Source organism: Natator depressus, chromosome 4, assembly GCF_965152275.1.
Source record: "Natator depressus isolate rNatDep1 chromosome 4, rNatDep2.hap1, whole genome shotgun sequence".
Classification (NCBI taxonomy): Eukaryota; Metazoa; Chordata; order Testudines; family Cheloniidae; genus Natator; species Natator depressus.
The window spans coordinates 88,555,084-88,567,513 of NC_134237.1; the positions used below are offsets into that span (position 1 = coordinate 88,555,084).

Genomic DNA, 12,430 nt, shown 5'->3' on the forward strand with positions numbered 1-12,430 from the left:
AGCAGAGTTAGGTTAACAGTGAGTGCTTTTGAAAACCTCACCCTGAAGTTCTACTGGAAGTCTAGAAGATGGATGAGCATCACAGATAATAAATAAGAGTGCATATAGAATAAGAGATGAAGTTTCAGGAAAAACCTTGCTGACCAGAATCTATGTGATTTTAATCCACACACACTGCAATTTGCAAGTGTTCTTTTTAATAATCTATCATTTTTAATTATATTTATTTTTCTAGCAACACTAGGAGTGACGGCTTTCATTTAAGTTGTTAGAATGATTTCCATTATGAAAATCTATTTTTAGTTGCTTAGAACTAGAGTTGGTCAGAGAAACTGTGACAGAACCACGTTCCACTGAAGTCAAAATGCTTCACAAAATCAGTCCAATTTCACCAGAATTTTTATTTGGAAGAAAAAAATGTTGTATTATAACATACAATATAATTTTTTTAAAAAGTCAAAATTTAAATGAAACATTCTAATCAACTTGAAACATTTTCTATCCTGGACTTTTTCTTCAGAGAATTTCAAAATTCTGTTTTCCCTCCAGTTTGGAATGAAGGCATATTTCAAAATCTTGAACTTTTTTCATGAACCAGAACTTCCATCCTCTTCATTGCTCTAATTAAAAACATTTCCGCACCACACACTGTAGAGATGAAATTCACCACCACTGATCTCTTTTCAAAGGTGATTCTTGAAATAAACCCTTTTAGTCGTTTTAGAAGTGCACATGTGTGGAAAAAAACATGTTTGGGCAGGTGCCTTTCCCACAAATTTTGGCAGGTCAGAAGACAATACTTAAAGTTAGGCACATGCTTAAGTAGCTTCCTAAACTGGGGGGCTAAAGATCTTAACTCCACCGTGCTGCTTTCCCATTCGCTATAGGGGAGAATGAAAGGCAAGAGTCAGCTTAGATACTGCAGGGGTGAGTGCTTTAGAAATAACATAAACGGATGCATCTGACAGCAGAATTTTCCCTTATTTTCCATATCTCTCACCGAGTTGTTTTAAGGTTTGGTTGCCCAGAAACTGGAACCCACTTCACTACTTTCATTTTCATTCACACGGTTAGTTACTTGGGTGCAAATCTAACCCACTTATTTTGGGTTAACAGGGTCCTATTTCTTAAAAATGTAAGTCGTTTTTAATCAAAATACCCAATTCCAAATGCGACATACAATATTTTAACCAAATACAAATGACTCTCAACAAAACAGGCAGAGCGGAGCACGCGAAGGGCGTTGTGTGCCACCCTTCACAAACACAGCCTGGGATTGTTTTTCATGGGGAAAAATTCCGTTAAAGAGAGGGTCGAAATTTGCGGGAGGGGGGTTGGTTATGCCTTGATCCCGCCGTGCCTGTGGCCCCCGCCGTGGAACCTACGGGCTTTTCTTCTCCACTTCCCAGTCGGCCAGCAGCGGGCCGAGCTACGAGGGGCCCCGCGCTCCCGCCCTGCTGGGGGGGTGGGGGACGACCCCGCGCCCGGGCTGAGTCACCAGCTGCCCCGGCGGAGCTGTGGGGCTCCTCGAGCCTGGGACCCGCGTAGATGCGGGGGAGCGAGGATGACGCGCTCGCCAGGAGTCAGGATGACGCAGTCCACGTGTCGGGGGGATTTAAAAGTTTGGGAAGGGACCGCGGGCTCCGCAGCTCGGCGACTCCAGAGCGGGAGGGAAGCGAGACACGCAGCAGCGGGCGAGGCGGGAAGGGCTCCGCGGCGCAGACTCGGGGCCAGCCGGGCCGCCCTTCGGCAGACACAATGCTCAGGAGAGGCGCTTGCCAACGGCAGCCCCCTGTTCAGCACCGCGCCGCCTCCTCCCGCGGCAGCCAGCCCAGCCTTAGGAACCAGCCGGGGGGCCACAGCAACGTGCCAGGAGCCCCCCTGCTATTGCTCTTCCTGCTCCTCGCTTCCTGGACGTGCGCCTGCCAAGGTGAGAAGCAGCCCAGCCCCCAGAGCCTGCCCCTCTGGGGTGCCTCTAGCTGCTGCTGGGTCCTGCCGCTTCCTGGCCCCATCCCCGCCCCTCTCTGCTCCCCTTGGCGGTGTGCTGGCTTACAGGGGGTTCCCCGCGAGTCCCTCTCTTTCTCGGGGGGCTTAGGCTGAGAGAGAGCGAGAGAGAACGGGTGGGTGAGGTGATACCTTTTATTGGACCAGCTTTGCTTGGTGAAAGAGACAACAACTGCACTGCACACAAGGCTTGGGCTAGTGTAAGCATTCAGGGGCGCTGACTCTCCAACTCTCACTCCAAGTACCTGAGACCGTTTATTCAGGGATGCAGCTACCTGAAAAGATGCAAGGTGTCCAGTAGGAAGACTTCCGGAGTGGGAGTCTCCTAATCTGGTGTCGCCACCGAGTGTATGTGCTTCATCTATGTTTGTAGCTCACAGGAGAGGTAATGGGGCGGAAGGGAGTCTTGGGACAGACCCTTGCACTGAACCTAGCAGAGAAATAAGACGTTTGAGGTAATCATCCGTTTCTGAACATGCGGATGGAGGGTGCAGTGATACTGTCCTGCAGTGATACTGAATACAGAAAACCTTCTCTTGAGTTTAAGAGCAACGAAATTGGGAGTCCAGGCAGCTACCGTAAGCACATACAGAGGTACCCACCAGACATGCACACCCTTAAAAAGAAGTCCCTAGGAAATATTTTGGTAGGGATAAAAGCAATCGGATCCTATAAAATTCTAAACTGTGATAGAAGTTAATAGAGAATGATGTCCTTTCTCTAGATTAATTGAATCATGTCTCAGAATTCTATATACTGTACTTCACTTTTAAATTCTATAGGATGGTTTAAAACAACTCTAGAAAGGAGAACAGATTGTTACATACTATGGGACATCACAGACATTTCATTTGCCTTTGAAAATAATATGGCAATCACAGAGAAGAGCTCTGTAATGGCACAAAGTCCTGTAAATATTGCTAGCCACTGTTTTGTTTGAGTCTCTCTCATTACTTTCAGAACAGTACTCCAAACCATATTGCGTACCAAGATACATACCGCAGTACCTCAGCGCATCAGGGCAGGTTATAGATACCACTGTGGCAACCTCATGGAATTTCTTATTCATATTACTGCTTATACATTTTTATTCATGTGAAGCAAGAATAGTGTAATAATCCTGTATATATCATTTTGAAAAGTTTCAAAAACAAGTACTGCACATGATTTTTAGTTAAATTTTCACACACCCAAGTCTGCAATTTTATATATTTTGATTGCAAAGGCATGAAGTTCAAATTTAGAAAGAACTATGGAAAAGTTAATTTATTAAAACTAATATTATTTTAAACCAAAAACTTGGCATAAACGCAAATGACAAGGCATGAAATATTTATTTCTTTATTGCTACTCTGAGTAAAAAAGGGCTCAGTGTTCTCAAACAATTTATTTTAAAGGAAAAAAATAATCAACTATTCTGCAGCCTCATTTCATTTGAAAGGCATAAGACATTAAATCTGAAAATTATGCATTTATAAAGGTGCTGTAATATAATATAATTTGTATTTTATAGTATTATTCTATTCTGCATATCTCCAGATGCTTTACAAAGTAGTTAGTTATGTATTCATTGAGGAGGAATGTCACACAATAAGTCATCACACAATGAGTATTTTTGCTTTGCTTGTGCTGCTTATCTGAACGTTGCTTTTCATTTGTGAGTCTATGATATTTAAATGCACCAGGAAGGAGGGAGGTTTAAATCATACTAAGTACTCTGGTGTGGCCCTTTTTTTGAAAAAGTAAATTCTTTTTGAAATTGCATAGCTACACAGATATTGGGCATAACTCTGAATTTTTTGAGTGTCCAAACTCCTTTTGAAGTTTTTGATGCTTCTATTTCCTTTCAAAGGACCCACTTGAAATAAAGTGATATTTACTTGCCCTCTAAAGGATTATGGGACCCGTCTTGGTGTGTGCCCAATGATTTCAGCTCATGGGAGTTGCATGCATTCAACACCTCGCAGGATCAGGCCCATAATGATTACAGAGTGAGGTAACCAATAACCTTTGCTTAAAGAAGACTGTGTGCAGGTTTAAAACTATAGTACCTACTTTTAATTTAAGAGAACATACTTGTGAAAATAAATATATTCATACTGATTAATCCAATATCTGATGATGTGTAGCAATGAATAAAGATCAGATTCGGCTCCTATTAAAGTCAATGGAAACCACCACCGATTTTAGTGGCAGTTGGATCATGTTCTAAATCTAAAAAGGGTACAGTCTTATGGTCTTTGTGCAGCCAAAATTCCCCTTGACCTTAAATGAATATAAATCATATTACCAAAGTATATAATGCAGTGGCCATTAGACATTGATTAGGCATAAACTTGTTAAGGTGGAGTGGAGAGATGTTTAAATTTCTGCGAATCCTGTGTGTAAAATGAAATTCTACAGTAGTCTTAAATAGTTAGTAGTGTACAGCATGTGGAGTCATTTTAAATGTACCAATATAAAAATAAGCAAGGCTTTAAATACCTTTTCTTGTCAATATTGTTAGTGTTTCATCTTCTTTGTCTCCATATTACTCTAATGTAAGAAGGCAAGTGTTATACATTAATTATACAAAGACATTCTCAACAAACATCATGAGTAAAATCGTAGAATGGCACGGATATTTTTTGTGCACCCCAAATCAAATTCCTTTTATTATTCAATACAATACAATGTTGTCACTACAGTAGTTATTTTCACAAGACACTCAAGAAGGCAACATTTCATTTTCTCTTAACTAAAGGTTCTATAACATTTTAATTCTGGAGTTTGAGTAAATTTAAACCATAAAGTTAATCAACTTCTAGTCATATTGATAGACTTGATCTGATATTACTAAACTAGTGAAATAGCTGAAAGAGTTAATCTTTTTTACACTGTAAAGTCAGTATATGTCAACTTGAAGAACTTAACACACTGAAATGTGAATCCTTTTAGTTCATAAACTGAGATTCTTAATAACATATTTAAAATATATTTATTTTTATTTTGGAAATGACAGGCCCACCCTGAAAAGTGCCGAGTACCCTAAAAACCCAATGATTTCAGATTGGAGTGGAACAGAGTTAGGTTTTTTGGGTGTTTCTGCACTCCTCACTGGAGAGGCTTAGAACCTTATGTTTGGACTTTATATTAGTAAGCAACAAATTATTTACTTAAAAAACCAAACAAACAACCACAGACATAATTCCTGAATCGAGGATTGGTAACTGTAGGGGCCAATGTTGTAATCCTGCCAGCCTTGTTCATGTAAATAGTCCCAGGATATGTCTACACAGCAATTAGACACCTATGGCTGGCCCGTCCCAGCTAACTTGGGCTCATGGGGCTCGGGCAAAGGGGCTGTTTATCTGTGGTGTTCAGGTTCAGGCTAACCAAAATTACTAGATCCAGGGTCGGGATAATTGTAGACAAGAATCAAATAAAAGTCTCAAGAGACTGGTAAATACACTACATACCGAGCAGAGGAAAAGTATTTAGAGCTGACTGCTTAGAGGAAAAGTATTTAGAGCTGACTGCTTTTAACTACTTATTTTACACTTATGGATGTAAAATCTGACTTGTGGTATTATGGAGGTATCACTGACCCTTCCCATTGCTAAGGCTGTGTTGTATTTTCAGTTAAAGCAAGATTTAAATCCTTAGGTGTTTTTTTTGTAAAAATTAATCATCCCCAGGCTTACAGTATCTGCTCAGCAGATCCTAATTACATTTACTATACAACTATATTATTAAATTAGTTATTCTGAACCTTTACAAATCTCTCCTTTTTAAAATTTAGCATAGTTCTAAGCTTTATAATAACAAGATGCTTATAACACTCGGATTTCATACTTCATATTCATCATTTGTCATTAGATCTCCCAAATAGACTTATTTTAAAAATCAGTCCTCTAAAAACCAAAAGTGTTAACTATATTCGCAAAAAGAAAAGGAGTATTTGTGGCACCCTAGAGACTAAATAAATTAGTCTCTAAGGTGCCACAAGTACTCCTTTTCTTTTTGCGAATACAGACTAACACGGCTGCTACTCTGAAACCTGTTAACTATATTGTTTGACATTACTCTGCAGTAATGGAGTTGAGGTAGAGATGTAGAGAAATAGAGATGTAGCTAATGGAGAAAGCATTCCTTAGAGGATGAGGGCTTTCTCACAGTTCAGCCAGTTAAATAATTCACTGTTTCACTGGCTAAGCTTGTCTTCTCGATCTCCTGTACTTTAGAGAGTCTGCAGGATGATGTTGCTCTTCTGCCAACTTCTTAATGGCTGCAGAAGATATTCCGCCATCCCACCATCTGTGCACCACCAGGTTCTCTCCTGGACTTTCTGCACGCTTTGGGAAACCCTCTTGCCAGCTGCTCCCTCATCCAGTGCTCTCTAATCCCAGACATTCCCACCCCTTCAGTATCCTCCACTGTACCTACATTCCTAATATTTATGGTTGTAAACTAAGGCCCCAGTTCAGGAAAGCATTTAAGCATGTGCTTAACTCAGTATTTCAAATCCCAAGCTTTTAAAAATTGTGTATCAGGACTCCCAAAAGCAGTAGATTAGTTTAAAAAAATGTGATTTTTAAAAAAACATAGAATTGGGGTTTTCTGTTTTTTAAGTCTTTAGCGTGCACGTGGGTCATTTTTTCAAGCTTTTCTCAGCAAGTATGAGGGCTAGAAATTTAATTTTAGCTTTCATTTAACAAAAAAATGAAAGTCCTACCTAATTACATGCCTCCAGAAGCTGTGCCTTTATGAAAAACTCCAAATATCAGGAGACCCACAATAAAATTATGGGAGCTGGCAATGCTGTTACTTTAAACTCATGGTTAAAATTATGTTGTTATTGTTTGTTATTTGTTTGTATTACCATAGCGCCCAGCAGCTCAGTCATGGACCAGGAGCCCATATTCTAGGCACTGTACAAACAGAGAACAAAAAGGCTGTTTCTGCCCAAAAGGGTTTACAATCTAAGTATAGGATAAGGGACAACAGATGGATGCAGACTAACAGGGGAATACAAGGAAACAATGAGACCATATTGCTCAGCATGACAGGCAGGTGTCTCAGCAGATCAGTGACCTGTTAAGTTTTTGTAGGCATCATGGCAAAGGAGAGTTTTAAAAAGGGTTATGAAGAAGAATAATAGTTGTGTGATATTTATGTGGAGCACCTTCCAAGCATGAGGGGCAGCATCAGAGAAAGTTCAAAGGTACTTGTTTGAAAATGTAACAAGTGGTTGATGGAGGCTGGTATCATGGGCCAATTTCAGCTGGAAATAACAGCTCAGTAGTGAATGAGAGATGATAGGTAGAGTGGGGATAGGCCATGAAGGGCCTTTAAAGTGAAGCTGAGTAGCTTACGTTTGATGTGATAAAGAAGGAATGCAAAGAAAGGGGTGAGATGGTCAAAGTGACACAGGCTAGGAAAATGATCTTTGCAGCAGCTTTCTCAACAGATATGAGCAGGGCAAGACTGACAACGCCAGACAGAAGTAATTGAAACTAGAGACTGAAAACCTAGATGAGAGTTTTAGCTGTGTGGATGGTTAGGAAAGAGATGTTATGCAGAAAGTTTGCAAAACTTAGACATAGCCTGGATATGAGGACTTAGAAAGGAGTCCAAATCAAACATGATGCTTGGGTTATGGATCAGAATGACATGCAGGATGCTGGTGTTGTCCACAGTGATCAAGAAAGGAGGTAGCAGGTGTGGCTTGGGGGAAGACTAAGGGTTATGTTTTATCCATGTTGGAGCTTGACCTGACAACTTGACATCCATGTCAGAGAGACAGTCAAGATTTTGGTTTGGATAGCATAAGTGCTGGAACTAGGGGGGCAGCCGCACCCCGTGGTTTGAAGTGGTTTCCATCATATACAGGGATAACACTTTGGTTCAGTGGCTCTCAGCACCCCCACTATACAAATTGTTCCAGTACCTCCGCTGGACAGAAGAAGACAGGTCTGGAGTACAGAAGTAGATATGTAAGTCATCAGCATATAGATGGAACTTGAATTTGTGTTTGCAGATGAGATTACCCAGAGATAAGGTGTAGAAGAAGAAGAAAATGGGGCAAGAACTGAGCCCTGTGGAACTCCCACAGAAAGTCTGAGGGAAGATGAGGAGGATCCTCTGTAGGACATGCTGAAGGAGTGATTAGAGAGGTAACGAGAACTTGCAGAAGGCAGAGTCACAGTAGCCAACGGGGGACAAGGTTTCAAGAAGAGAAATATTGAAAGCTGGTAGGTCACAGAGGATGAGGATGGAGTATCGATTCTGAGCTTTGGCTACGAAAAGGTCATTAGTGACTTTTGCAAGAGCGGTTTCAGGGTCTAGGATGGAACTAGAGGAGAGGAACTCCAGACAGCAGTTGTATACAGTGCTTATGAGCTTAGACATGAAAGGATGATGGGATGGTAGTTGAAGAGGCAAATGGGGTCAAGGGTGAGGGTTTTTTTTAGGATGGGAGAGATTAAAGCATGTGTATATTTTTGTGGGGAGCAAGCCAGAGGAGAGTGAGAAAGTTAAGCAGAAGAATAAGGGAGGATATGAGAGAGGGCACAAGGGAGATCAGGAGATGGGATAGTATGGAAGCATTGGGACAAACAGATAGGTTACTGAAAGAGGGCAGATGGGAAACTTCTGTACCTGTGACATGGGAAAAGAAGACAAGCTGTAGGAGTGGAAGGGGAAGTCATGTGTTATTTTGTCAAATTATTCTTGAGAGAAATCAGTGAGATCTTGTGGGGAGAGAAAAGTGGAGTCAGGAAAAGGGGAGGGTTTGAGGAGTGAGTCAAAGATGGCAAAAAGGTAGCTGAGATTGTGGGTGTGAGATTGACTTAAGTTGGAGAAGTAAAGTTTAGCAAGGAAAATGGCAGAACAGAAAGAAGAGAGACTGAATATGTAGTGGATGAAGTTAGCCTGATCATTGGATTGCCTCATAAGTGGCCTTTATGAGGCAATTCAATAGGGATGCCTTCCTGAATCAGGGTTTAAGTGCTTAATTTTTCAACATGTCGTTTCTATACATGGATATTTTATCCCTATATGGCAAAATTGTATACAATGTATATCAATGAAGTCCATCTAGGTTACAAGATGAAGAGTGGAGGGGGCAGTGATGGTGGCTGTAGTGCAGACAGTGCCTGTCTAGGGCTTAAAGCAGAGGATAGAGACGGAGGAAGGTCAGCTTAACTATGTCACTCAGGGGAGTGGAAAAATGCACACCCTGAGACACCTCATTAAGTCAGCCTGAGCCCTGGTTGTAGAAATTGCTAGGTTAATGGAAGAATTCTTCTGTCAACACAGCTACTGCCTCTCGAGGGGATGGATTTACTATAGCAATTGGAAAAAAATCCTTCTGTCACCCTGGTAAGTGTCTATGCTACAGTGGCATAACTGCAGCTGTGTCACTGTAGCGTTTATAGTGTAGATATATCCTAAAGTCTTGGGAATAGAGCTGGCCAGGGGGAGGGAGAAGGAAACTGCAGAGCTGGTGAAACAATTGTACTTGCTCTGTTCAAAAGTTTATACTGCTGGCAGAGAAAACTCTAACCAATACTCAAGCTTTCCTGCCTGGTGCTCAAAGCTTTTCATGCTACCAGGCTCCTGTTGCTTAATGTAAAAAGCTTTGAGAATTATACAGAAGCAACTGGAGCATCAGTGAAAGTTTTCTCTTGCTCATCGGCAAAGATTATTATCTGCTCCCCAGCTTTACTTTCCGAATAGGTCCTTTCTCCAGCCCCAGCTGTCACCCAAGTTTGGATACATTAATTAAAAATATAAAAGAAAACTAGGGAATTTTAACACAAAAATATTCATTAATTTGTAGTTAAGGTTGTTACAGTGTATTTCCTGCCACTAACATAAACACTGAGAGGCAAGGAAGATGTAAATAGGGCTGGCGGGACATAGCTTCCTATCCTGCCAAAATGGTTGAGATTTCAAAAATTTTCCTGTTCCATATTGGGATGAAACTGAGACCCTTTTGTCGTTTTTATGAAAAGGGCATGTGTGAGAGACGAATAACCAAAGCTGAGTGATGAGAGCACTCACCTGGGATGTGGGGTAGGCACATTCAGATCTCTGCGCTGCTTGATTTGGAGGGGAATGCATCTGTCGTGCTGAATTAATATTTAACTAGTTGTACAAAATGGAACAGCTTCAACAGGAGAAACTGAGAGAGACCCCCCCCCCCCCAGACTAGCCAGGTAGTTGAGGCACTTGTCTGGGAAGAAAAGGTTCAATTAAGTTCTGTCTGATTTGGTGCAGGGAGTTGAACTTAGGAGTCCCATATCCCAGGTCAGTGCCGCAACCACTAGGCTGTTGATCATTCTCCCCTCCTCTTGCAGTTAAGATCAAAAATTCCATCCTGGACCTGAGAAACCTTCCCAACAAAAGTTTCAGCTGAACTGACCCTTTCCCGCGTGATGTTTTTCTTTTGACAAATTTCCATTTTCCAATGAAAGACCATTTTGATGGAAATTTCCAACCAGCTCTAGCCATAAGGCAACATTCACACCCAACTCAAAACTAAACTCCAGGCATTTGCCTATCACCATCACAATACTCCCTCATCCCAACACACTAATATGGTCTCTGAGAAACTCCTTTCAGTTCAACAATATTACCCTCAATGCATACACCAACAAACTGTAAATTTAAGGCTCCAGCTTGGCTCCAGCTTTCCAGTGTCACATAAATTAATAATTAACAGACATTTATTATCTTACAACAATCTTAGCATTTCCACATAGCATAGACCCAAAAGAGAGAGAATGCAAAGCTGATACATAACATTTTTTATCTTGTCAAAAATGCCACCTTCAAAAAGTCAAAAAATCAAATGCTATCTGTACCACTCAACAAAATACACATAAAATATTTCACATGTGAACATATAAAATATTACATATGTTTAGTGTAATATACAATAAATTAACAAGTCAGAGCTGTAGTTAGTACATTCATCAAAGAATGAAAATAGTGAGAGTGAGATGAGCTCTTGGAGAGCTATGAGACTCGATAGATTTGGAGGAACTGGAATGTTTTTTTTTAGACTGGGATTTTAGTTGTCTGGGACTGCTAGACATTGTTTCCAGCCTGCTACTTACAGCTGAACACAGAGTTACATCAGCATGAATGCTGATGGAAATAGAATAACTTCCACAACTTTTACATATGGAGGGTCAAAATCTGTTTGTTACATAAGCAGTGTAAATAATGTGAAATCTGATCTAGAATAGCTAAAATGTATTGGGCCACCTTCCACCTTTGTGTAACTCCATTTTCTTCAAGAAAGTTATTCTGAAGCTGTATTGTGAATGGCAAAATAAACTCTCTGCTCCAATGAAGAAAGCAACTTCATCAGACTACTTGACATACTATATAAAACTATATATATGAGATACTATATAAAACTATATATATATGAGAAAAATCATTACAAATAGAATAATTATAGTCTTTGTTCTATGGTATCCACTCTTTCTGTTTCCAGGTGTACCAGTGCCATCTCAAGAACTACAGGCAGAACAAGATTTGCAGCTGTGGAATGAAGTAAGTAGCAATATCTTCAAGTGTTGGATCAACCAGGTGTTTTAATAATATTCTGCTACAGTTTGACAGTTGTGGATGATTCTTGTTAATTTATTGTATAAGGGGCAGATATAAAAGATCAGAACACCACTGATGCATTATCATAGAGCCCATCCTCACACGGGGCCGTATACTCCATATGATCCCTGCTACATGGCTAGAGTTTGAGAGCTGCGGTCGTTTCCTGACATCCTCAATCATAGAGACTTATTTTTTGGCATTCCACATCCTTTGCACAGGCTTCCCCCCAAAGAAGGAAACATTGAAGTACAAGAACTAATCAAGTCATCTCTGATCATAAGCAGAGTAGTTTCAGATTGGAGTGCATTGAAAAGTGTTCTTCCTACTGCTCTCATTTGTACCAATCTTGCACTGAAAATATTTCTGACATACTGGTGGAGTCCTTCCTCCGTCCCTTTCTACCTCTCCTACATAGATTGTACCCTTCTATATTGATTTTGGGGATGGGATGCAACCACTCTTTTCAGATTGCTGAATACTAAATATTTTGTCTTAACCCAAATACCCAAATGATCATTAGGTTGGGAGTTGGGAAGTTGTTAGAGCAAGGAGGAAATTGTGTTGGCTCGTGCAGAGCTAGACTTGGCAGTGGGAGGCAAGCTTTCATTTAACTGGCAATGATTAGGCATATTTATGGGCCAGAGAGAAAATATGTATAATAATGTAGAATACATACAATGTAGTGATTGTTACAGCAAAAGCTATTACTTCAGAGGTACAGTATACAGTACTAAAACACTTACTGAATCACATCCTAACATTTTGGTTCACTCGATATTGGATTATGTACTGCTTCAATTATATATTTTAACATTTT

At 40.5% G+C, this 12,430-nt stretch overlaps 1 protein-coding gene across 1 annotated transcript in view; it reads left to right on the forward strand.

The window, feature by feature from the left end:
• Window positions 1-1,588: 1,588 nt before the first annotated feature.
• The window catches only part of NMU (neuromedin U), a 45,208-nt gene continuing 34,366 nt past the window's right edge, over window positions 1,589-12,430 (forward strand). The window contains 3 exon segments of the mRNA XM_074950087.1: window positions 1,589-1,688; window positions 1,691-1,930; window positions 11,495-11,553. Of these exon segments, the coding sequence (XP_074806188.1) occupies window positions 1,589-1,688; window positions 1,691-1,930; window positions 11,495-11,553 (399 nt within the window).